Raw genomic sequence first — 23,965 nt, forward strand, 5'->3', positions numbered from 1 at the left:
ATACTATCTGGCCAGTGTTACATACTATGTGGGGTGTGTTATGTACTGCGTGGGCTGTGCTATATATTACGTGGCCAGTGTTCTATACTGCATGGGCTGTGCTATATATTACGTGGCCAGTGTTATATACTGCGTGGGCTGTGTTATATACCACGTGGCTGCTATATACTACCTGGCCAGTGTTAGATACTATGTGGCCAGTGTTATATACTGCGCGGGCTGTGTTATATATTAAGTGGCCTGTGTTATATACTGCGTGGGCTGTGTTATATAGTACGTGGACTGTGTTATATACTGTTTGGGCTGTGTTATATACTGCGTGGCCACTGTTATATATTGTGTGGCCTGTATTAAAGCATCGGGTATTCTACAATATGTATGTATGTATATAGCACAGGCCACGTAGTATTTGACTGCTATATATTACATGGCTCCTATATACTACGTGGCCTGTGCTATATACTATGTGGCTGCTATATACATACATACATACATACATATTCTAGAATACCCGATGCGTTAGAATCGGGCCACCATCTAGTAATGTATATAAGGAGCTGTGAGACTATTATAATATGTAAATTCCTTCCCGGAGCAGCGTGGGCAATTAGAGTTTGGTCCGATGCTCATTTTGAACAATACGGTTCTGAGAGTCTGTTTCTTCCATTTTCTAATAATTGTGCCAACAGTTGTTGCCTTTTCACCAAGCTGCTTTCCTATTGTTCTGTAGCCCATCCCAGCCTTGTGCAGGTCAACAATTTTGTCCCTGGTGTCCTAAGCGATTTTGTCTTGGCGTCCTCTTTGGTTTTGGCCATGGTGGAGAAGCAGGAGTAGGATTGATTGAGTGTGTGGACAGTTGTCTTTTATTCAGGTAACAAGTTTGAGCAGGTGCAATTAATACAGGTAATGAGTGCAGAGTAGGAGGGCTTCTTAAACAAAAACTAACATGTCTGTGAGAGCCAGAATTCTTGCTGGTTGGTAGGTGATCAAATACTTATCTCATGCTATAAAACGCAAATTAATTATGTAAAAATCATGCAATGTGATTTTCTGGATTTTTTTTTAAGATTCTGTCTCTCACAGTTGAAGTGTACTTACGATAAAAATTGCAGACCTCTCCATTCTTTGTAGGCGGAAAAACTTGCAAAATCAACAGTGTATCAAATACTTATTTTCCCCACTGTATGGGGGTTGTGTGGGCCATAATACTATATAGTCATGGCCAAAAGTGTTTGCATCCTTGAAATTGTTCCAGAAAATGAAATATTTCTCCCAGAAAATGATTGCACATACATATGTTTTGTTATACACATGTTTATTTCCTTTGTGTGTTCGGAGCAACAACAAAAAATAGGGAAAAAAGGCAAATTGGACATCATTTCACAAAAAAACCCCAAAATGGGCTGAACAAAATTGTTGACACTCTCAACTTAATATTTGGTTGCACACCCTTTGGAATAAATAACTGCAAGCAATGGCTTCCTATGACCATCAATAAGTTTCTTACACCTCTCAGCTGGAATTTTGGACCACTCTTCTTTTGCAAATTGCTCCATGTCTCTCATATCTGAAGGGTGCATTCTCCCAACAGCAGTTTTAAGATTTTCAAAAAAGGGAATCAGATTCCTCATAAATACGGCCTTCTCCCTGGATGTCCTTGTACTTTTTATGTAAATACAATGATAAAATGTCCCCATTCTGCTTTTAAATCCCCCCTCCTATCTATACACACCATGATCTGGCAAGGTACTGTTTAAAGGGAACCTACTAACCTGCAGCTTAATAGTGTTCTGAAACTTCTCGGCGCCCCCACTGAGAGCCCCACTGCCAGGACTAAATTAACTTTATTACTCCCGGCAGTGTTCGGCGCTAATTTGGGTGGCACTGACACAGTGTAAGTAACAGCTCTGTGCATAGAGGGCATTGGCTGTAACCGCGCCACCGGCACAGACTGACAGCCGGCCCTAATGCTGATTCTCCTGTCAGTCAGGGCAGGAGGTGCGGTTACAGCAGCCGGTCTCTATACACTGAAACCATGCTGGTGCTGTCCCTGTGACTGAACCCCGAACGTTGCCAGGAGGAATAAATGTAATTTCCTCCCGACAGTGGGGCTCTAAGTGCCGGTGCCGGGCAGGTTCACAATGCTATTAACCTGCAGATTAATCCAATGTATATAGGAGAGTAGAGTTTTTATACACGTGCAGGTTCATTTTCAGGGAGCATCTGTGAAGGCAATGGTTTTGGCCCATAGAGGCCACGTGATGATAAATGGTTCTGAGGTCATGTGATTATTAAGTCCATGGATAAATGTATCCGTTTTGGGGGCCCTACTGTTTAGATTTATAAGAATAATTAAACTTTTATTTAATTACTTTGCAAATGAGAATCATATGCTGAAAGGGATGGTTTACCAACCTAGCTCATCCGGTCTTGGTAGCTGATTCCAGCTGTAGGTCTATCAAAGATCCATACTCAGCGAGTGAGGTGATCTACCCATCTCCCCATGCTCAGACACTATTCCCCGATGAGAATGGGGGAGGGGAGCATAAAAAAAGTCATTATTTTTTGCTAGACTGGTACAAATAATCTACTAGGATAGAATAAACTACACAGACATCCCATCAATTTCAGCATGGTGTTAGGGATAGAAGGAAGCAAATTACGGTAATGGAGTTTATTACAAAATTCAGAACTTTACAAGGGCTGAGCAGTAATTAAACAAAAAAAAAAATCAGCTACTCTTTAATTGGTTTACGCTCATATCTACAACATTTCCTGTGTATTTACCACCATGGAGCATAAGGTGTGCGCTGCTGAGGAAGATAGCAATGTTCTGATAACAAGAGGAGCAAAAACGATCTCTGCAGCAAAATCTGCGGGGCGAGACGTAGATGGATGAAGCAAACTGTAGACGATGGGGAGATGACGAGTAAGGCTGGACGGCCACCCCACTCCTGACCATACAGTCTATTAATGATGTTCCAAGTGTGCAGGGCAGACTGAGGTATTTCCTAACGTAACCTTTGTGGTATCATCACATTAGATTTCAAACGTCTCTAAGCATCCTAACCTTTATTTTGCCATAGAAAAACCATGTTAAGCAAATGACCAGATATTTCCTGTGTCACAACCGCTGTGTCCCAACAGTCACTATTCCTAAATGCATGGGCGTTCTAGAGACCAGAGCCTTCCCCTGGGTGGTCTCCACTCACTGGTGCCCCCCATTACAACATTATAAATTCTAGTGAAGAAACTGGCTGGCTAGTACAGAGGACCAGTGACGTGAGTGATCCTCAGGGTCTCTGTTATGTACAGTATGTTCTTTTCCATGTTAATCCAGCTTCTCCCTTTTTCTTTTTTCCCCTCCATAGCATGGCTTCTCTGTACACCGGTGTGTGGCTACTGCTGGCCTGGGGACTGATACATACAGGCTCATCTTCTTACTACGGTAAGTCCTAAATATCACTTGTATTACTCACTGTTAAGTTTTATATATTATGCTGTTTATCTACTATTTAATGTAATGTATGATCAATCATAATCGTGCCATATATAATATTCCAGTGACCATTAGGGCTCAGTATCATTTTAAAGGGTCCTACAGTTTGTCATTTCACTGATCATCTGCAGGGGGGGGGGGCAAATCCCTCTACTATAGGCCGTCATGTATGCACAGTGCATTGACTTTCTGCAGAAATCAAGTTAGAAGTCTAAATTTCCCAAAAACAAGCTCCATGACAATTGACAGTAAATCTTTTCTTGGGGTCCTAGAATCTCAATGGGTACATTGAATATGTCTACAGTATACTTGTACTATATAGCGGAGTTCACGATGACAGCCTATCAGCATGTAACCAATTTGAATTAGAAAGTAGGGATGAGCGGACCTGTGGAAGTTTAGTCCAAAGTTCGGTTTGGTTACCAGAACTGTACCCGAACTTGAACTAGAATCCGAATCCCATTGAAAACAATGGAGACCCGAACTTTGGATCTGGAAAACAAAAAATCTCTCATCTTTGGACTCCCTCTTGAACGCCAAAAATTAACGTAGACGTCCGGGAAAGGTCTGTGTTCAGAGTTTAGAACCGGAGACTGACTGCCCAGTATGAACCCCAAAGGTTCACTCATCTCTATTAGATAATATTTAGGGTCTTAGAAACATCGTAGGTAGTTAAAGAGGACGAGTCATCAGATCATAAGCCAGCTGTTTTGCTTTAAGGCTACTTTCACACATCAGGTTTTTTGTTTCAGGTTAAATCCAGCGAATGTTGGAAAAATTAGATCCGGCTCAGATTGTGAAAAACTGATGCGACGAATCCATTTATTGGACGGATCCGGCTAGCCTATCTAGATTATTGGATAAAAAAAAATTGGAGCATGCTCAGTTTAAAAAAATGGATCAGGCCGCCGGATCTGCCTTTTTCTGGATCCGGCACCTTCTGGCTCCCATAGGCTTCCATTCTAGCAAACAGCCGAGAGCGCCGGCGCTTCAGGCTTTTTCGCCGTAGACAAAAAACGTTACAGTAGACGTTTTTTCCAGACGCCGGAATCGAATGTTTGCCGGATCCGGAAAAAAAAAAGGAAGAAACGCTGGGCCATCCGGTGCAATCTGGCGCTAATACAAGTCAACGGGGGAAAAAATGGTTCCGGTTTTTATCTTTTCCGGTTCCGTTTTTTCTCCAAAGAGCCAGATTTAGCCTGAAACAAAAAAACCTGATGTGTGAAAGTAGCCTTAGATTATTCCTGCTGTTCCCCAGTGTGTTTCATTTTTTGTTTTTCTAATACCTGACATATGATTCCATAGCCTATTGTGCTGTTTTCTATGGACTGTACAAGGGGTTTGTCTCACCAGGTAATAATGCAGAAACTGAAGGAACGCTCCCACAAAATCCTAGGAGCAAGTAAAGACCATAAAAATTAGCACTATATAAAAAGGACCATATCTCTGGAATTGTATGTAGTCAAATTTTTTCAGAGGAAGGCACTGGAGCAAAAATTTTCTGAAAAAGGTGTTTGGTTTTTTTTAGCTTTTCTTGTCATTTTCTAAACTCTTGTTCAGTGCTTTTGACTGTTATTTTTCCAGAATTTTTAGGGTTAAATTTTTAATGGTGCTTTTTGGGCATTTTTTTTCTTTTAAAGGGAATCTGTCAGCATGTTTTTGCTATGTAATCTGAGGACAGCATGAAGTAGGGGCTGAGACCCAGATTTCAGCGGGCTGATGTTTCCATCCGAGTGTTTTTATCTGCAGGTGATTATTACTGCCTGCATGTGAGCCCTGGTCTGACCACGCCCCCTCCTCTGATAAGCAGCTCACTGTCAATAGGCAATGTGCACAGAAAGCTGTGGTGTATGTGGGGGCAGATTTCTGAGCTCTGCTACACCTAAGAACTAATTATTATGTCACAACTACTGCGCGCAGTAAACTAAGTGATGCATCACTGGAATCAGGGTCTCTTTTCCAACATTATGATGCTGTCAGGTGAGGTAGCAAAAACGTGGTGACAAATTCCCTTTAATGTCACAAAATATTTAATGATTGTTAAGGGTAATCAGCTTTATTACTGCTCCATTAATCAGAATAGTTATTATTCACGCTTCTCAATTTTCTTGGTCATTAATGATTCATCTGCGTTACGTGCATGTTAGGCAATGTAAAGCTGCAATTCTCTTTGCCTTTTTTTCAACAAGTGTTTCAAGTCCAAAAAAAACTGCTTGTATTGGAAAAAACCTTTATGCCCAACCTAAAAGGTTTTCTAAGACCAACTATCCAAATATTCGCAGTGCTCAAATGTACAGTACTGAATATTGTAATGTATGGGTCTGGGCAAAAGGTGGCTGAGCAAAGTATTACGAAGGTACTCATATCAACTTGGAGCTAAGTATATAGTGCTTAGTAGTAGGGATTTTTATAATTATTTAGTCCCTTGGCAATAGACATTATGTGTACACTGTATTACGGTAATCTGCGTATTGATCCCTACCTTCTTCTGTTCCCAGCTCGGTTTTGGTTCTCTTCTGCACCTTGTGACCACAGGTCTGACTAGCTGGCTTGCACAGCATCTTCTGGATGATCCGGAAGACACTTTGTCAATGCAAACCTATCAGACTCACATTGAGGCTCTCGTAGATCTATATTGAGAAGGTGACTTCCAGTCCACACAGAAGACGCTGTATGAGCCGGCAGCTGAGAACTGTATTCGGCTTAGAAGAAAATCAGAATAGCACTGGGAATGGAAACTGTAATCAATTGGTAAATACCGTACATTGATATATGCATTTTGCACACCTATACGTGACTAAGGAGGTAGGTGACCAAAAATTATTGGAGTTCAGCTCTGAATACATAAGTCCAGATGCCGAGGCAGGCCAGTCTCCTTCAACTAATTCCATTGGCTGCATTACAAATTGGTTGTATTTTTAAATCAAACCTGGCAGTAGATTCACGCTGCCCAAACCACAAGCAGCATGAATCAGGCACTGCCAGTGTGTTGGCAGTCCTGTTTTACGCTAAAATGCCGTCGCATTTCAGAGTAAACATGCTTCGAAAAATCATCCGGGGACAATACGCTTTGAATGATTAGGCAAAGGTGCCCTGTGGCTTCTCAATTCTCGGGCAGCATGAATCTCCTGCTCGATTCTCTTTAGGGCTTGTTCATGCAACCGTATTTTCGGTCCGCGTGTTCTCCAATATTATTCATTGGGCAGAGCAGATGAGCGATATTTTTCAATGATCAAAACTGCGTGTGAAAAAGATGCTGCCTGCACTAGTTTGTTTCGTAAATCGGATGAGACTCACCCATTCAAGTCTATGGGTGTACAAAATAAATTAGATGCTATATGAAGCCACTGTATACCATCTGATTTTTACAGGTTCATTGGAAATCTGTAAAATAGGAAATTGTAAATGATCCTCTAAATGACTGATAGCTGCTGCAGTAAAAAAAAATGGATATGGATGACAAGTGACAAGAATCCTGTGAGCATCCCCCATAGAATCCTGTGAGTCACCCCCATAGAATCCTGTGAACCACCCCCAGAGAATCCTGTCAGTCACACCCCCAAAGAATCCTGTGATCCATGCCCCAGATAATCCTTGTGAGTCACGCCCCCAGATAGTCCATTAAGCCACGCCCCAGTGAATCCTGTGAGCTACCCCATAGAATCCTGTGAGCCACCCCCAGAGAATCCTGTGAGCCACCCCCCAGAGAATCCAGTGAGCCACCCCTAGAGAATCCTGTGAGCCACCCCCAGAGAATCCTGTGAGCCACCCCCCCAGAGAATCCTGTGATCCATGCCCCAGATAATCCTTTATGCCACGCCCAAGGTAATCCTGTGAGCCACACACCAGAGAATCCAGTGAGCCACCCCCAGAGAATCCAGTGAGGCACCCCACATAGAATCCTGTGAGGCACCCCACATAGAATCCTGTGAGCCACACACCAGAGAATCCAGTGAGCCACCCCCAGAGAATCCAGTGAGGCACCCCACATAGAATCCTGTGAGCCACACACCAGAGAATCCAGTGAGCCACCCCCAGAGAATCCAGTGAGGCACCCCACATAGAATCCTGTGAGCCATGCTCCAGAGAATCCTGTAAGCCACCCCAGAGAATCCAGTGAGGCACCCCACATAGAATCCTGTGAGCCACACACCAGAGAATCCAGTGAGCCACCCCCAGAGAATCCAGTGAGGCACCCCACATAGAATCCTGTGAGCCATGCTCCAGAGAATCATGTAAGCCACCCCCAGAGAATCCAGTGAGGCACCCCACATAGAATCCAGTGAGCCACACACCAGAGAATCCAGTGAGCCACCCCCAGAGAATCCAGTGAGGCACCCCACATAGAATCCTGTGAGCCACACACCAGAGAATCCTGTGAGCCACCCCCAGAGAATCCAGTGAGACACCCCACATAGAATCCTTTGAGCCACACACCAGAGAATCCAGTGAGCCGCCCCCAGAGAATCCAGTGAGGCACCCCACATAGAATCCTGTGAGCCACACACCAGAGAATCCAATGAGCCACCCCCAGAGAATCCAGTGAGGCACCCCACATAGAATCCTGTGAGCCATGCTCCAGAGAATCCTGTGAGCGACCCCCAGAGAATCCAGTGAGGCACCCCACATATAATCCTGTGAGCCACACACTAGAGGATCCAGTGAGCCACCCCCAGAGAATCCAGTGAGGCACCCCACATAGAATCCTGTGAGCCACACACCAGAGAATCCAATGAGCCACCCCCAGAGAATCAAGTGAGGCGCCCCACATAGAATCCTGTGAGCCATGCTCCAGAGAATCCTGTGAGCCACCCCCAGAGAATCCAGTGAGGCACCCCACATAGAATCCTGTGAGCCACACACCAGAGAATCCAGTGAGCCACCCCCAGAGAATCCAGTGAGGCACCCCACATAGAATCCTGTGAGCCACACACCAGAGAATCCAGTGAGCCACCCCCAGAGAATCCAGTGAGGCACCCCACATAGAATCCTGTGAGCCACACACCAGAGAATCCAGTGAGCCACCCCCAGAGAATCCAGTGAGGCACCCCCATAGAATCCAGTGAGCCACCCCCATAGAATCCTGTGAGCCACCCCCATAGAATCCTGTGAGCCATGCTCCAGAGAATCCTGTGAGCCACACACCAGAGAATCCAATGAGCCACCCCCAGAGAACCCTGTGAGCCACCCCCCCATAGAATCCTGTGAGCCATGCTCCAGAGAATCCAATGAGCCACCCCCATAGAATCATGTGAGCCATGCTCCAGAGAATCCTGAGAGCAACACACCAGAGAATCCAATGAGCCACCCCCAGAGAATCCAGTGAGGCACCCCACATAGAATCCTGTGAGCCATGCTCCAGAGAATCCTGTGAGCCACCCCCAGAGAATCCAGTGAGGCACCCCACATAGAATCCTGTGAGCCACACATCAGAGAATCCAGTGAGCCACCCCCAGAGAATCCAGTGAGGCACCCCACATAGAATCCTGTGAGCCACACATCAGAGAATCCAGTGAGCCACCCCCAGAGAATCCAGTGAGGCACCCCACATAGAATCCTGTGAGCCACACACCAGAGAATCCAGTGAGCCACCCCCAGAGAATCCAGTGAGGCACCCCCATAGAATCCAGTGAGCCACCCCCATAGAATCCTGTGAGCCACCCCCATAGAATCCTGTGAGCCATGCTCCAGAGAATCCTGTGAGCCACACACCAGAGAATCCAATGAGCCACCCCCAGAGAACCCTGTGAGCCACCCCCCATAGAATCCTGTGAGCCATGCTCCAGAGAATCCTGTGAGCCACCCCCATAGAATCATGTGAGCCATGCTCCAGAGAATCCTGTGAGCCACACACCAGAGAATCCAATGAGCCACCCCCAGAGAATCCAGTGAGGCACCCCCATAGAATCATGTGAACCATGCTCCAGAGAATCCTGTGAGCCACCCCCAGAGAATCCAGTGAGCCACCCCACATAGAATCATGTGAGCCATGCTCCAGAGAATCCTGAGAGCCACCCCAGAGAATCCAGTGAGGCACCCCACATAGAATCCTGTGAGCCACACATCAGAGAATCCTGTGAGCCACCCCCAGAGAATCCAGTGAGGCACCCCACATAGAATCCTGTGAGCCACACACCAGAGAATCCAGTGAGCCACCCCCAGAGAATCCAGTGAGGCACCCCACATAGAATCCTGTGAGCCACACACCAGAGAATCCAGTGAGCCACCCCCAGAGAATCCAGTGAGGCACCCCCATAGAATCCAGCGAGCCACCCCCATAGAATCCTGTGAGCCACCCCCATAGAATCCTGTGAGCCATGCTCCAGAGAATCCTGTGAGCCACACACCAGAGAATCCAATGAGCCACCCCCAGAGAACCCTGTGAGCCACCCCCCCATAGAATCCTGTGAGCCATGCTCCAGAGAATCCAGTGAGCCACCCCCAGAGAATCCAGTGAGCCACCCCACATAGAATCATGTGAGCCATGCTCCAGAGAATCCTGAGAGCCACCCCAGAGAATCCAGTGAGCCACCCCCCCATAGAATTATGTGAGCGATGCTCCAGAGAATCCAGTGAGCCACCCCCCCATAGAATTATGTGAGCCATGCTCCAGAGAATCCAGTGAGCCACGCCCCAGGCAATCTTGTGAGCCACACCCTAATGAATCTTGTGAGCCACCCCCATAGAATCCAGTGAGCCACGCCCCAGGCAATCTTGTGAGCCACACCCTAATGAATCTTGTGAGCCACCCCCATAGAATCCTGTGAGCCATGCTCCAGATAATCCTGTGAGCCACACCCTAATGAATCTTGTGAGCCACGCCCCAGGCAATCTTGTGAGCCTTGCCTACTTAGAAAGACCATAAGAATTAGCACTAAATAAAAAGGCTGACATCCTGGGAACAGTTTGACGGATTAAAAAAAAAAAAAAAAAGAACAAATAGGGGACCAGTGAGCATAAAACAACATAAAAATGCTGTCAATCTTGACTTGGTGATAGATCATTTTTAAGAGCAGAACCAGGATCTATGATCCCCCTTACCTACCGATATGGAGAGTTTATACCAGCTGCTGTGGAGGCTGCATGTTACATCTATCCCTATAGAAGGGGGGCTGTAATGGGCGCAGCTGGATGAAAGCCCCCACATGACTGCGTTGCCAAGAAGGGAGTTTTAGAGTTTTGAATAAAAAAAAAAAAAAAAAAAAAAGGGATCTTATAGGTGATTGGTGGAAATTTTTGAATAAGGGGTGGACCTAGTGGGGAAAGGAGGCAGGGGCTGGAGAAGTGCGGGAAGGATCACTTGTGAGGTGAATCATCAGGAGAGAAGCCCACCCTCCCTCCCTTTATTGTGGATTAGTTTAAGTGAACAGTTTGATGGAGGGGTAGCCGGGGAGTTGGGTTTTTTCTCATCTCGGTTTTTTAATCAGTTGTTGCCAGAGGGGAGTTTTCGTTATCATTGTCACAGTGGCAGTTTTGGCGGGGGGTGGGGTTCTTGGAGGTGGTGATGACGTTTTTACGGGGTTGATCTGGCTTTTGTTTACGGGCTCTGGACGGGGAATTTACCTCGGGAGCTTTGGGGTTTTGGTTTGCCCGAAATGGGTTACATGGTGCCCTTGAGCTGGTGGTCACGGCTGAGGGTAAAGAAGTGTTTGGTTTTAAAGTTGGTGGTGGCTTTATGCCTATTTTTGAGCCAGATTTCTTACCCCCAAGAACCCTCCCCTCCAGGTTTTTACATATGGTATATATGTTGTTATTTATGTTATTGTTTGTTTAATAAAATGGCCGCTGTGGCCAAAATTATCCAAAGAAATTTACGTGTTGGTGTTTAATTTAAATTTACAGGAGAAGGGGAGAATGGCCCCCTGGGGATGGGGTGGGGGTCAGGAAGATTGAGTACGGGAAAGACCCTGTTTTGGCGATAGGCGGTCATGACTCCAGGAATGAACTGCTTTAGCTAAGGAGATTGTATTTATAAAGTCTTTTCATTTCCATTAAGGTATCATCTGTACTTATCACTGTTTTAATATTTTTTTCTATTTTGTTTCTCAGATGGAATTGAGGAACTGAATAATGACTTTATAGAAAATTGTGCAAAGGAAGCCAAACACCTGGTAGATACCGCCTATAAAAACACCCGCCAAGTGTAAGCAGACATTCATTGAAGCTGAGGTTTTACAAGTCATTGAGCAATATATGATGATGATACTTTAGTCATAAATGACGGCATATAAATATATAAGATTAAACAGGATGAAGTGATTAAGTGATAAGAATTTATTATGCCATTGATGTTAACTATCAAATGAAGTAACTGTGATGTCCCTGTATATAACTAGTGATTTCATTTATCCTAGGGAAAGGGCACTTGTTTGGTCACATTATGAGTTTATTAGTTCTCCCATTTCTTGTCCATTTAGTGGTCAATTTCATTCATTTACATTGCCCTACATTGACATCATATCATATAACAAGTCATTAACAAAACACAAATGATAAATGATAATAACAAATGACATATAAACGATAAATGACGTGATAAATCTGCACTGTGATGACCCATAAGGCCGACCCTTGTTAGAACTAATCATTTAGGGAAGGGTACCCCATAAGGATCTTCACACAGTCGCAAAGATGCCCAAAACATGCACAATCCTGAAAGTCACAGTCATTATTATAAACTGAGTGCAAATGATTGCTTAATGTTAGTGGCAACTGTTACATGAGACCCTATCATATCAACAATGGTCATTAACAATTGTTGCCGCTGTACTGAAAGTGCAGCTACCAGAAGACAATGAACTTTATTTCTCCTATTTGGTCTCACATGCACTGTGAGGTCTTAGGCTACGTTCAGATTAGCGTTTCCCGACGCTGCGTCGGGAAACGCAGCGGCGACGCACGCGTCATGCGCCCCTATGTTTTACATGGGGGACGCATGCGTTTTTCTTGTTGCGTTTTCCGTCACGTGCGTCGTTTTTGACGCTAGCGTCGGACGCAAGAAAATGCAACAAGTTGCATTTTTCTTGCGTCCGATTTCGTCAAAAAAACGACGCACGCGTCGCAAAACGCAGCGTTTTTGCGTGCGTTTGCACACGTTTTTTCGTGCGTCGTGCGTTGCGTCGCCGACGCAGCGGCGCACAACGCTAATCTGAACGTAGCCTTATATAGACAGGTGTGTGCCTTTACAAATCAAGTCCTATCAGTTTAATTAAACACAGCTAGAGTCCAATGAAAGAGTAGAACCATCTCAAGGAGGATCACAAGAAAATGTACAGCAATATGAGTGTCTGAGCAAAGGGTCTGAATACTTATGACCATGTGAAATTTTAGTTTTTCTTTTTTTAATAAATGTGCAAAAATTTCTACATTTCTGTTTTTTTGTCAGTCAAGATGGGGTGCAGAGTGTACATTAATGAGAAAAAAATGAACATTTTTGAATTTACCAAATGGCTGCAATGAAACAAAGAGTGAAAAATTTAAAGGGGTTTGAATACTTTCCGTACCCACTGTATAGCAACCTTTATCTCCATCATCACAACATGGAGGATACAGGAGAGAACTGATACAAACAAGATAGAGTGTTATGTGACTGTTGTTTGATATCCCGTGGCTAGGGGCTTTTTCCCTATCCCAAAAGCTAGGGGCGTCCTAGGTATCACTGCTCCTTAGATCACTTAAAATGGTGAAGATGTCGAGGCCACATACCACCTTGCTGAGCTCCTGAATAATTTATTATTTGTCCCCTCCACCACCCAGGGAAGTGGCTAGTAGCTGTTGTATATAAGAATGCACAAACCAGACTAACAAGGGAAGATGTACAGGGATAAATGATAAATGAAAATATCAATCATACAAATATGCACTCACAAACAACAGAGTGGAACACTTAGAAGTAAAGGGCGGAACAACCAAATAGAAGAGGATGAGAATATACACACAGACATATCACCAAGGAACAGTCTTTAGAACAACACTCCAAGTGCCTCCTTAACAAACACCTCCAACTCCACACCAGGCAGTATAAAAGTAATGCTGGCAATTCTGATTGTCAGATGTGAGTATATATAGCAGAGGGGAGTGGTCAACACTGAACAGCTGAGACCAACAAAGCAGTAAAGCTTCAAAGACTCTCAACTGAAAAGATTTAACCTCGACACTGCTAGCAGAAACCTGCACCGTTTAATATGATGGTGAAGCACTTCTCATCAGTGCAGGGTTATGTGGAGTCAGACACCGTGGTCTTCTGGCCTCCCTTTTTCATGGTAAACCCCTGACACAGAGAGGTCATGCAATACAGTCTAGAGAGCAGCTACACATATATGAACAAGTTACAATGCAGCCCCATGTGCCGTCTTTTTAACCCTCTAGCATAAGTCTACAGATGTTGTAAATTCCAACACATATAACTCTATGGCTATACTGGGTATTTTGAGGTCTGTATAAAAGAATTAAAGCTCTGTCCAAAACATATAAAAAAATTGATAAGCATTGATTATTTATAATTTATTGTTTAAACATTGACCTTTTATTTTGAAGAGTTTTCTGGTATTTTTAACACACAATCATGCAGCTGGAAAAGTATTACATTGATTAACATTGAATTCAGTGGTTATCGTCAGTTTTGCAGTGATGATATCCATCATTCACCTGGCATTTGCATTTACAGTATGTGACCACTGAGGCTAGTGACTTAATTTAGTGGTCATTGGATGTCATGATTGCAAAATCGGAGGGGACACCACTGAAGTAGCGGGAGATTTAATATGTGAATATTATTTATTTTAATATTTTATTACTTTTTAAACTGTTAATCAAATTTTTACTAATGCCATTAACTGCAGAGTAAGTTGGAGAAGCTAACATGTCTTTATATTATCCAGTTTGAAAGAACGTTTAAGGAGGAAGGATGTTGACGCTCGCGACCTCATGGCTTATTTCAAGCAACCTGTTGCGGGAAGCAGAAATGCCATACGAGCTGCTGATTACATGGGCACCACTCTACAGATTCTGCAAGGAAAACTCAAATACTTCTATGACCGTCCTTTCAATATTTCAGGTACCCTGGTCCACTATAAATGGTTTACATATTCAAATGAGGGTTTCCAATTTTTTTTTCTATACAATATTTTTCCTGCGTCTTACTTATATTTGTGCAACTTAAACTTTCCTTTTTTGAGTGAACTGTTCATTAATTTTTCACCTAAATATTTTATTTGTTTTATAGCTCAGTCCTATTCACTATCATGATATTAGCCATATTACCAGACATCATACTTAGACAGAAGTGGTGCATCTAGTGAATCCAGCAGGAAAGAAAGTTCTTTCTTTATATTTCCAATTCCATTAAAATCTAGTTCTGGTTTTAGTTCTACAAAATGGCTTTAAAAACTATGTTTTAAAAAAAAATAAATGTTGGGGTTAAATCCATTTTATTACCTTCCTTCAAGTGCAAGTTCAATTACCTCGGGTATATGAACTGGGGACAGAAGCTGTGCCAACAGCATCCGCGGCATTTGGTAACGCTGATGCACATGTGTGGGTCCTGGCTGGGTGTGTGGTCTTGGGTGGTGAGGGCCTAACACCCATGCAGTGGGTGACAAGGACCCACCAGTAACATTGACTTTGGGGAGCCCATTTTTCACCTGCATACAAATATTATACTACCTTCGTTCACAAATGTACCTATATCTCTATATAATAATAAACTGGGCAGCGTGATTAATGAATTATGAGATGCTGCTTTTTTCTGTAGAGAGTGAATCAAGTGAATTATGTACTACTCATCCAGTGGGGTTGGGGGCCCAGATCTACACAGGGGCCCACCGGGGGATTCCCCTGTTACCCTGTGGGCCAGTCCGAGCCTGCACCCATGCGATCCGCATGTAGCCGGTGGTGTGGGCTGACCAGTACCATAAGTTCCACAGTTCAATAAGGGAGAACGCCATTCAAAAATTAAGTCTTTACTGAACGGTAACTTGGTAAGGGTTATACAGAAGGGATAGCGGGTACAAAGTCTTATGGAGGTTTCCTCTACAGTATGGAGCATTTCCTTCACACAGTATCCTTCCTCTGTAGTCTACTCCAGGGCTCTGTAGACACACTATTTCATCCTACTTTGCCACAATACAGCCTTAACGCAACAATACTGATCAGCAAGTTTCCTTACTATCTCAGCGACTCGGCATCCTATTTCTTCCACTACTGGTGCTCTGAATCTTCTGCTCGGGCCCCTCAATAGTCCCTTGAATTCAGTCCTGTTTAAGCATGTTACCTCCTGTATTACAAGCTTTGTCACTAAGTGTCTTCCCCACGCACCCTTCTCTTGAAGGCCACAATGTCTCATCAGTCTCTTCTCTTAAAGGGAACCTGTCACCCCGAAAATCGCGGGTGAGGTAAGCCCACCGGCATCAGGGGCTTATCTACAGCATTCTGTAATGCTGTAGATAAGCCCCCGATGTTACCTGAAAGAGGAGAAAAAGACGTTATATTATACTCACCCAGGGGCGGTCCCGCTGCTGGTCCGGTCGGATGGGCTTCTCTGGTCCGCTGCGGCGCCTCCCATCTTCATTCCAAGACGTCCTCTTCTGATCTTCAACCACGGCTCCGGCGCAGCCGTACTTTGTCTGCCCTGTTGAGGGCAGAGCAAAGTACTGCAGTGCGCAGGTACTGGGAAAGGTCAGAGAGGCCCGGCGCCTGCGCACTGCAGTACTTTGCTCTGCCCTCAACAGGGCAGACAAAGTATGCCTGCGCCGGAGCCGTGGCTGAAGATCAGAAGAGGACGTCTTGGAATGAAGATGGGAGGCGTTGCAGCGGACCAGAGACACCCGTTTGACCGGACCAGCAGCGGGACCGCCCCTGGGTGAGTATAATCTAACGTCTTTTTCTCCTCTTTCAGGTAACATCGGGGGCTTATCTACAGCATTACAGAATGCTGTAGATAAGCCCCTGATGCCGATGGGCTTACCTCACCCGGGATTTTCGGGGTGACAGGTTCCCTTTAAGGATCTCGCTATCCTTAACCATTGGTTTCCTCTTTCTATGGATCACCCACTAGGCAGCACTGCTCACTTTGCACTTTAAACTCAAACTCACTAGCAGGAAGCAGTCACTTGCCCTAACGCTAGCCTCAACCCTATAGGCTAGTCCCAAACATTAACTACATCCTAACTTACCCTATCATCACTACCTATACTGCAGTCAACTATCTACATCCCTTCTACTACCTATCTTATACACTATGCCTTACATTATCACATCCTACACTATACATTACTACACAATTCACATGACACGATATATGTAAAGACGCATTACATAATACACATTACAATACAACACAGCGCGATTAGTGTCTTTAAGGGCAGGAATGCGACAGTACAATCCCCCACCCACACACAGCTGATGTCAAACTGCAATAGCCATAAATGGAGCTACCTGCCAATGGGGTGTCATAGTGTTTCACACTGTATGGCCATTATACTATGCCTAATCACTGACATACCAAAGTATTGTATCATTGACAGATCACAATGTGAAAACCATTAATACCAAAATAAAGAAACCTTTTTTTTCCCTAAGTGTGTTATGAAAAAAATACACAGTAGTTTTCCATATGAAAAGTGAAAGCATTAAAAAATTACACATAAATGGTATCACAAAATTCACTACAGAAACATAACTACAGAGTGAAAGTGCAGCAAAAATTCCACTGCATTTTACAGAGGCACTTGTGAAAAATATCCACAGCTCAAATTGGCCGGTGCTGACGATTTGAAATCTGCAGCAATTCAATTTCTGCTATGAAAATTTTGCTGCAGCATTTCTACTGTAGGAGGTCAGCACCCGAAATACAACCTGGTACTAATAACTTAAACCATATTGAAAAAACTGAAAAAAGAACAGAAAATAAGTACCGTACATTATTAATTTTTAATCCCCTAAAAAAACCCAACAAACTAATAATATGTAATAAATTACATTATCTCCAAAATGGTTTTATTAAAATATTTCTTTCCGCAATAAAAGGCTGTAAAGCAATAAATTATTAAAACAGAAAAGAGTATACAATATATATAAGATATTGTAGTAATATTACAGATCCATAATATAAAACACAATATGTATGTCCCATGGTGAAGAACAGCACGAAAACAATAGTAAAAATGCTATTTTTCCATTCCTCCTCAAGAGTTAACAAAACTTAAAGGGAAGGTGCCACCAGTTTTCTTGCATTTTGTTTTTTTTGTGAAATTAAGCTTAAAATAGTAATTAAAATGTATTAATGCAATGTTTGCACTGTTTGCAAACATTTCTATATGAAAAATATTATATATTTTTCTACAACTATACATATTTACCACTAGGGGGAGCATTTTCCGTTTTAGACCTCAAGCAGCTATAGTAAGATTTAGCAGCTCTGCCCCAGGGATATTAGACCACCCAAAAGGGGAGGGAAATGGTGATGTCAGCAGTTACTGCCCCAATTTTGCTTCTAACAGTAAGAATGAAGAGCAGCATCACAGGGCAGCACCATTTTGTGTGTGACTGCCCTGTGACCTGCTATCACCAGCAGTTACTGCATCAGAGGCACAGCTTGTTTACAGAGGAGCAGAACACAGTGGGCTCAGCAGCATTTTTTGTGAATAACATTCTTGCCATCCCCCTTCCCCCACCTTAATTCCTGTCCTGTCAGCTGCCCTGCTCCCTCTCCAAGTGTCACCTCCCTCTCTGCAGGCTGTGAGTGCCGCTTACCAGAGATCACAGGGACTGTGTGTGAGGGGGAGGCGGAGACACAGCAGGAGAAGCACACAGGGCAGCTTGTGAGGAGCAGAGGATATGCCTGCTTGGAGTACAGAGGAGCAGTGAGGGCTTCTTCTGTCCTGTGATAGAGAGCACAGGGCTATAATAAAATGGCAGCTAGTCACACCTACAGCAGTGAGTTGTGCAGCCCACAGAGGCATGCCCAGCTCACTGCTAATGCTGCTGCAATGTTACAGATAGGGTCCGTGCTGGTCTATTATCTCCTATGTCCATGGGGTGCCGTAATCTGACACTGATAGGGCCCTGCTACTGCTGCAAAACCAAGATGTCAGCCCCCAAGTGCATTCTTTAAACTCATATAACACATGAAATCTGTTTCACATGCATTTCAAACTTGCTTATAGCAGCATGTTATGCTACATTACAGTGATTTATTAATGACCTACAAACGCGGTACCTTCCCTTTAATCAGTAAGTTACATGTATTCCCAAAATATAGCCATTAACACACCCCACGAAACCAGCAGCTCTCATTCATCAGCTAACAGAATGCGGCAGCACAAAAAGTCCTGCAGTGCTAAGGACCAAATTAGTCCCATGTCTGAAGGGGTTTAGTTGAATTTTATAATTTTACTTTGTATTTTAGATTTACTAACAAAGAACCAGATGGATACTATTTCTAAGATTTCAGGCTGCGCCTCTCAACACCTTCCAAAAGCTTGTCAGAACAGTCAATACCGCACCATTACTGGCGAGTGCAATAACAGGTGAGAAGGTCTCCAAAGATCTGTTATTAGAGGTTGTCAATAGTATATGAATGGTTGTGTCACCACTCTGTTGTCAAGTGTCCCAGGACCAGGGGCTCCTTCCCTGTCCCTATCCCTAGCTCGCCCTGTTCCCCGGATTACTTCTGATGGTGAAGATGCCAAAGGCCACGTACCTTGCCTTAGCTCCTGAATCTTCCCTCAGTCTGTACCCTTCCCCCGCACAGGGAAGAGGGGAGTAGTAGTGTACCGTAATACACCAACCAGAAAAACAAGGTAATACAAACAGCGATAACGAAAAATACCTATGATACAAATATACTCACACAGACAACAGAGGAATGCACCAGGGAGTGGAGGATGGGGTTAAACCAAAGTAGGAGAAAAAAGGGAATTGTCACAGACTCAAAACCTAGCTAAAGTGACAGATAAATCCACCAAACGCCTTCTCCAATAACCACCAGCAACAACCTCCAGCCATGCAGCATAAGCTAACTCTGGCAATGAGTGCTAGCCAGGACCCAGATTACATAGGACATGGGAGTAGCTAACTGCACAGCTGAGAGCCTTAATGCTCCAGGAGCTCTCAATGGAGCAGATTAACCCCTGCACTGTTAAAAGAAACTTTCACTGTTTAATATGACGGTGAAGTGCTTCTAATCAGTGCAGTCGTAGGAGAAATCAGATGCTGCGGTCTTCTGGCTCCTTTCTGTCACAGTAAACTCATGACAGGTTGTTTCATTGTATGATTGCAGGAGAGATCTCAATCTTGGTGCTTCTAACACTGGGTTTACTCGACTGTTGCCGGCTCAGTATGAGGATGGAGTGTCAGTTCCTCGTGGCTGGACTGAAAATCGTAGAATTAACGGCTTCCGTCTGCCCTTGGTAAGGAAAAAGTGATTCTGTTAGTGTTTCAAGAGCCAATATAAACAAACCAGGTGTCCAGACCAAAAACCATGTTACCTGAAATAATATGCCAATCCAAATATTTAATGATTGATAACAACACATTTTCTTAATTAGGCACGTCAAGTATCTAATGAAATTGTCAGATTCCCCACTGAAAATATCACCCTGGACAGTGGCCGAGCACTTATCTTTATGCAGTGGGGACAATGGACAGACCATGACCTTGATCTCTCTCCTGAGACTCCAGCAAGGTCAACTTTCCTTGAAGGCATAAATTGTGATCTCAGCTGTGAAAGAGAACCCCCCTGCTTTCCACTCAAGGTAAACAACACATTTTGATGTGTTAATACAGTCAACCAGATCTTATTAAGCAACTTTTCTGATGTAGAGCAGATTTTTCTGTCAGTACTATTTCACTTTGCTATGTGAGTTGTCTACTATCGATAGATGCATGTGCCCAATTTGTCTCAACTATGTAATATTACTTCCATTCAGTCAGTATGCTAATTATTTTCTTGGATATTGCTTGTATAAGTTTTCTTTTCAGCTAGATGTGATTGTAGAGATGATTACTTAGAGTGTGGGGTGTTAAAGGGGCATTCCCATCTCCAAAATCCTATCCCAATATGTAGCAAGTGCAATAATAATAATAATAATAATAATAATACCAGCAAATATCGCCAATTAGGAATATAGTATAGTTCTTCTGATTTACTATGTCACTTACCCCACGTGCAGGGCATTGTAGTAGCTTAGGTATCCATGGTTATGACCACTAACAACTAACTAATGAACTGTCACTATATGAGTGGTCACAAACATGGATACCTAAGCTACTGCGCTACTGCAATGCCCTGCACACACACACACATTTAGGGTAAGCAACATATCAAATCAGAAGAACTATACTAATGTACATTTCTAATTGGAGGTATTTGCTAACATTACTACTATTATTACACCTACTACATATTGGGATAATATCATGAATAGGGTTGAGCGAAACGGATCGTTCATTTTCAAAAGTCGCCGACTTTTGGCAAAGTCGGGTTTCATGAAACCCGACCCGATCCCTGTGTGGGGTCGGCCATGCGGTACGCGACTTTCGCGCCAAAGTCGCGTTTCGTATGACGCGCTTGGCGCCATTTTTTCAGCCAATGAAGGAGCGTGGGCAGAGTGATGACATAGGTCTTAGGGGCGTGGACGCCTATCGTCATCTTGTCGCTTGTGCGCTGTAGCGATTTGAAATGTGTAACACCAGCTTTTCTGTTCAGGGACGGAGGAGGGAGGGAGGGAAGGAGAGAGAGAGAGAGAGAGAGAGAGAAAATCCCATTGACTTTGCATTGGGTTTCGTGTTTCGGTCGATCCCCAACTTTTCGCCATAATCGGCTGATTTCACTCGACTCGACTTTAGAGATAGTCGAGTTTCGCGAAACCCGACTCGACCCTAAAAAAGTAAAAGTCGCTCAACCCTAATCATGAAGATGGGAACACCCCTTTAAGTGTAAAGTATCACTTTTAATACAGTTGTGTGAAAAAGTGTTTGCCCCTTCCTGATTTCCTATTCTTTTGCACATTTGTCACACTTAAATGTTTCAGATTACAAAACAAATTTCATTATTAGACAAAGACCACACAAGTAAACACAAAATGCAGTATTTAAATAAAGGTCTTTATTATTAAGGGAAAGAGAAATCCAAAGCTAAAGGGCACTGTGTGAAAGTGATTGCTCCTTTTCCCTCCTTAAAGCATAAATTAACCGTGGTTTATCACATCTTTGGGAAACTGAGTTCAAATTCCTCACCACACCCAGGCCCGATTACTGTTGCACCTGTTCTAAATTAAAAATTCACTTAAATAGGACCAGCCTGATAAAGGGAAGTAGACCAAAAGCCCCTCAAAAGCTAGATATCATGCCGCGATTCACAGAAATTCTGGAACAAATTAATTGAGATCTATCAGTCTAGGAAAGGTTATAAAGCCATTTCTAAAGCTTTAGGACTCCAGCAAACCACAGTGAGAGCCATTATCGACAAAGAGCAAAAACATGGAACAGTGGTGAACCGTTCCAGGAATGTTCGGCTGACCAAAATTACCCCAAGAGTTCAGCTACGACTCATCCAAGAGGTCACAAAAGACCCCACAACAACATCCAAAGAGCTTGTACAGAGAAAAACAGACTAGGTCCTATAAATGGGGATCACCACAATATGGATATGGCAAAGGTATAAACACAGCTTTATTGAAATACACACAAAAAAGTGACAAAAACACTTACATTAAAAACATTTAAAAAGCATAGTAATGCTATACACACCAGCCCCTAATACGGCAGTAACCCACATTGGACTCAAACAATATAACTACAAATACAATATGTTCTCACAAAGGCCAACCTGGCCGTAATGTAGTACATATAGGCAAAAATACCTCGGCTCTCCCCCGGACAGTATACATGTATACAAAAATACTGATAATAGATAAAGAAAACATATATATATATATATAGCAGTAGCAAAATGTGAAGCTTACACCAATATGTCAATCCCTGCGCTCTAGGTCCAAGGTAAGGTAAAGAGCCGCACCGCTCACACCTCCCTAACAGTAAAAAGACAGATATGCATAAGGATACATACAATACCAGGTATCAGGGACTGTTAGCAAGCTGCGTAGTCACTTGTGATATGCGACCCACGATATGCCACAAAGCTGCCAAGGAAATAACACAAGGGGAATGTAAAAGCCACATGTAAAACAGAGGCAATGAACGTATAGTGCCCAAAGGCATGTAATGCCTAAGCCTGTTAAACCTCTCGTGGGAGTCCTAATGTGGGCTACTAAGAGACCCAACGCGTATCGCCACCACATAGGGTGGCTTCGTCAGGGGTTTTCTTTATCTATTATCAGTATTTTTGTATACATGTATACTGTCCGGGGGAGAGCCGAGGTATTTTTGCCTATATGTACTACATTACGGCCAGGTTGGCCTTTGTGAGAACATATTGTATTTGTAGTTATATTGTTTGAGTCCAATGTGGGTTACTGCCACATTAGGGGCTGGTGTGTATAGCATTACTATGCTTTTTAAATGTTTTTAATGTAAGTGTTTTTGTCACTTTTTTGTGTGTATTTCAATAAAGCTGTGTTTATACCTTTGCCATATCCATATTGTGGTGATCCCCATTTATAGGACCTAGTCTGTTTTTCTCTGTACATGTCCATTATTGTATAGGTCCTGGTGGTATCCCACAGTCCGTGGTGCCCCCTTATAACTAGTTAACATCCAAAGAGCTGCAGGCCTTACTTGCCTTAGTTAAGGTCAGTGTTCATGACTCCACCATAAGAAAGTGACTGGGCAAAAATTGCCTGCATGGCAGAATTCGAAGACAAAAACCACTGATGAGCAATAAGAATATAAAGGCTTCTCTCAGCTTTGCCAGAAAACATCTTGATGATCGCCAAGACGTTTGGGAGAATACTCTGTGGACTGATGAGATAAAAGTTGACCTTTTTGGAAGGTGTATGTCCTTATGTGTATGTCATTACATCTGGCGTAAAAGTAACACAGCATTTCAGAAAAGGAACATCATAGCAACAGTAAAATATGGTGGTGGAAGTGTGATGGTCTGGGGCTATTTTGCTGCTTCAGGACCTGGAAGACTTGCTGTGGTGAATGGAACCACGAATTCTATTGTCTAACAAAAAGTCCTGAAGGAAAATGTCCAGCAATCTGTGACCTCAAGCTAAAGCACACTTAAGTTATGCAGCAGGACAATGATCTAAAACCCACAACAAATCCACCTCTGAATGGCTTAAGAAAAACAAAATTAATACTTTGGCGTGGCCTAGCCAAAGTCCTGACTTTAATCCGATTGAGATGTTATGGCGTGACTGTAAAAAGGCAGTCCATGCTCGGAAACCCACCAATGTGGCTGAATAACAACAATTCTGAAAATTCCACAAGAGCATTGAAACAGACTCATTATCAGTTATCGCAAGAGCTTGATTGCAGTTGTTGCTGCTAAGAGTGGCC

At 43.5% G+C, this 23,965-nt stretch overlaps 1 protein-coding gene across 1 annotated transcript in view; it reads left to right on the forward strand.

Annotated features, from left to right (window-relative positions):
- Positions 1-3,239: 3,239 nt before the first annotated feature.
- The window catches only part of LOC138672846 (myeloperoxidase-like), a 39,522-nt gene continuing 18,796 nt past the window's right edge, over positions 3,240-23,965 (forward strand). The window contains exons 1-7 of the mRNA XM_069761249.1: positions 3,240-3,282; positions 3,372-3,448; positions 11,549-11,642; positions 14,380-14,555; positions 18,906-19,026; positions 19,779-19,908; positions 20,047-20,253. Coding sequence (XP_069617350.1) covers positions 3,373-3,448; positions 11,549-11,642; positions 14,380-14,555; positions 18,906-19,026; positions 19,779-19,908; positions 20,047-20,253 — 804 coding nt within the window. The 5' untranslated portion in view covers positions 3,240-3,282; position 3,372. The remainder of the gene's footprint in view (positions 3,283-3,371; positions 3,449-11,548; positions 11,643-14,379; positions 14,556-18,905; positions 19,027-19,778; positions 19,909-20,046; positions 20,254-23,965) is intronic.

This window comes from Ranitomeya imitator, chromosome 3 (genome assembly GCF_032444005.1).
Source record: "Ranitomeya imitator isolate aRanImi1 chromosome 3, aRanImi1.pri, whole genome shotgun sequence".
Classification (NCBI taxonomy): Eukaryota; Metazoa; Chordata; class Amphibia; order Anura; family Dendrobatidae; genus Ranitomeya; species Ranitomeya imitator.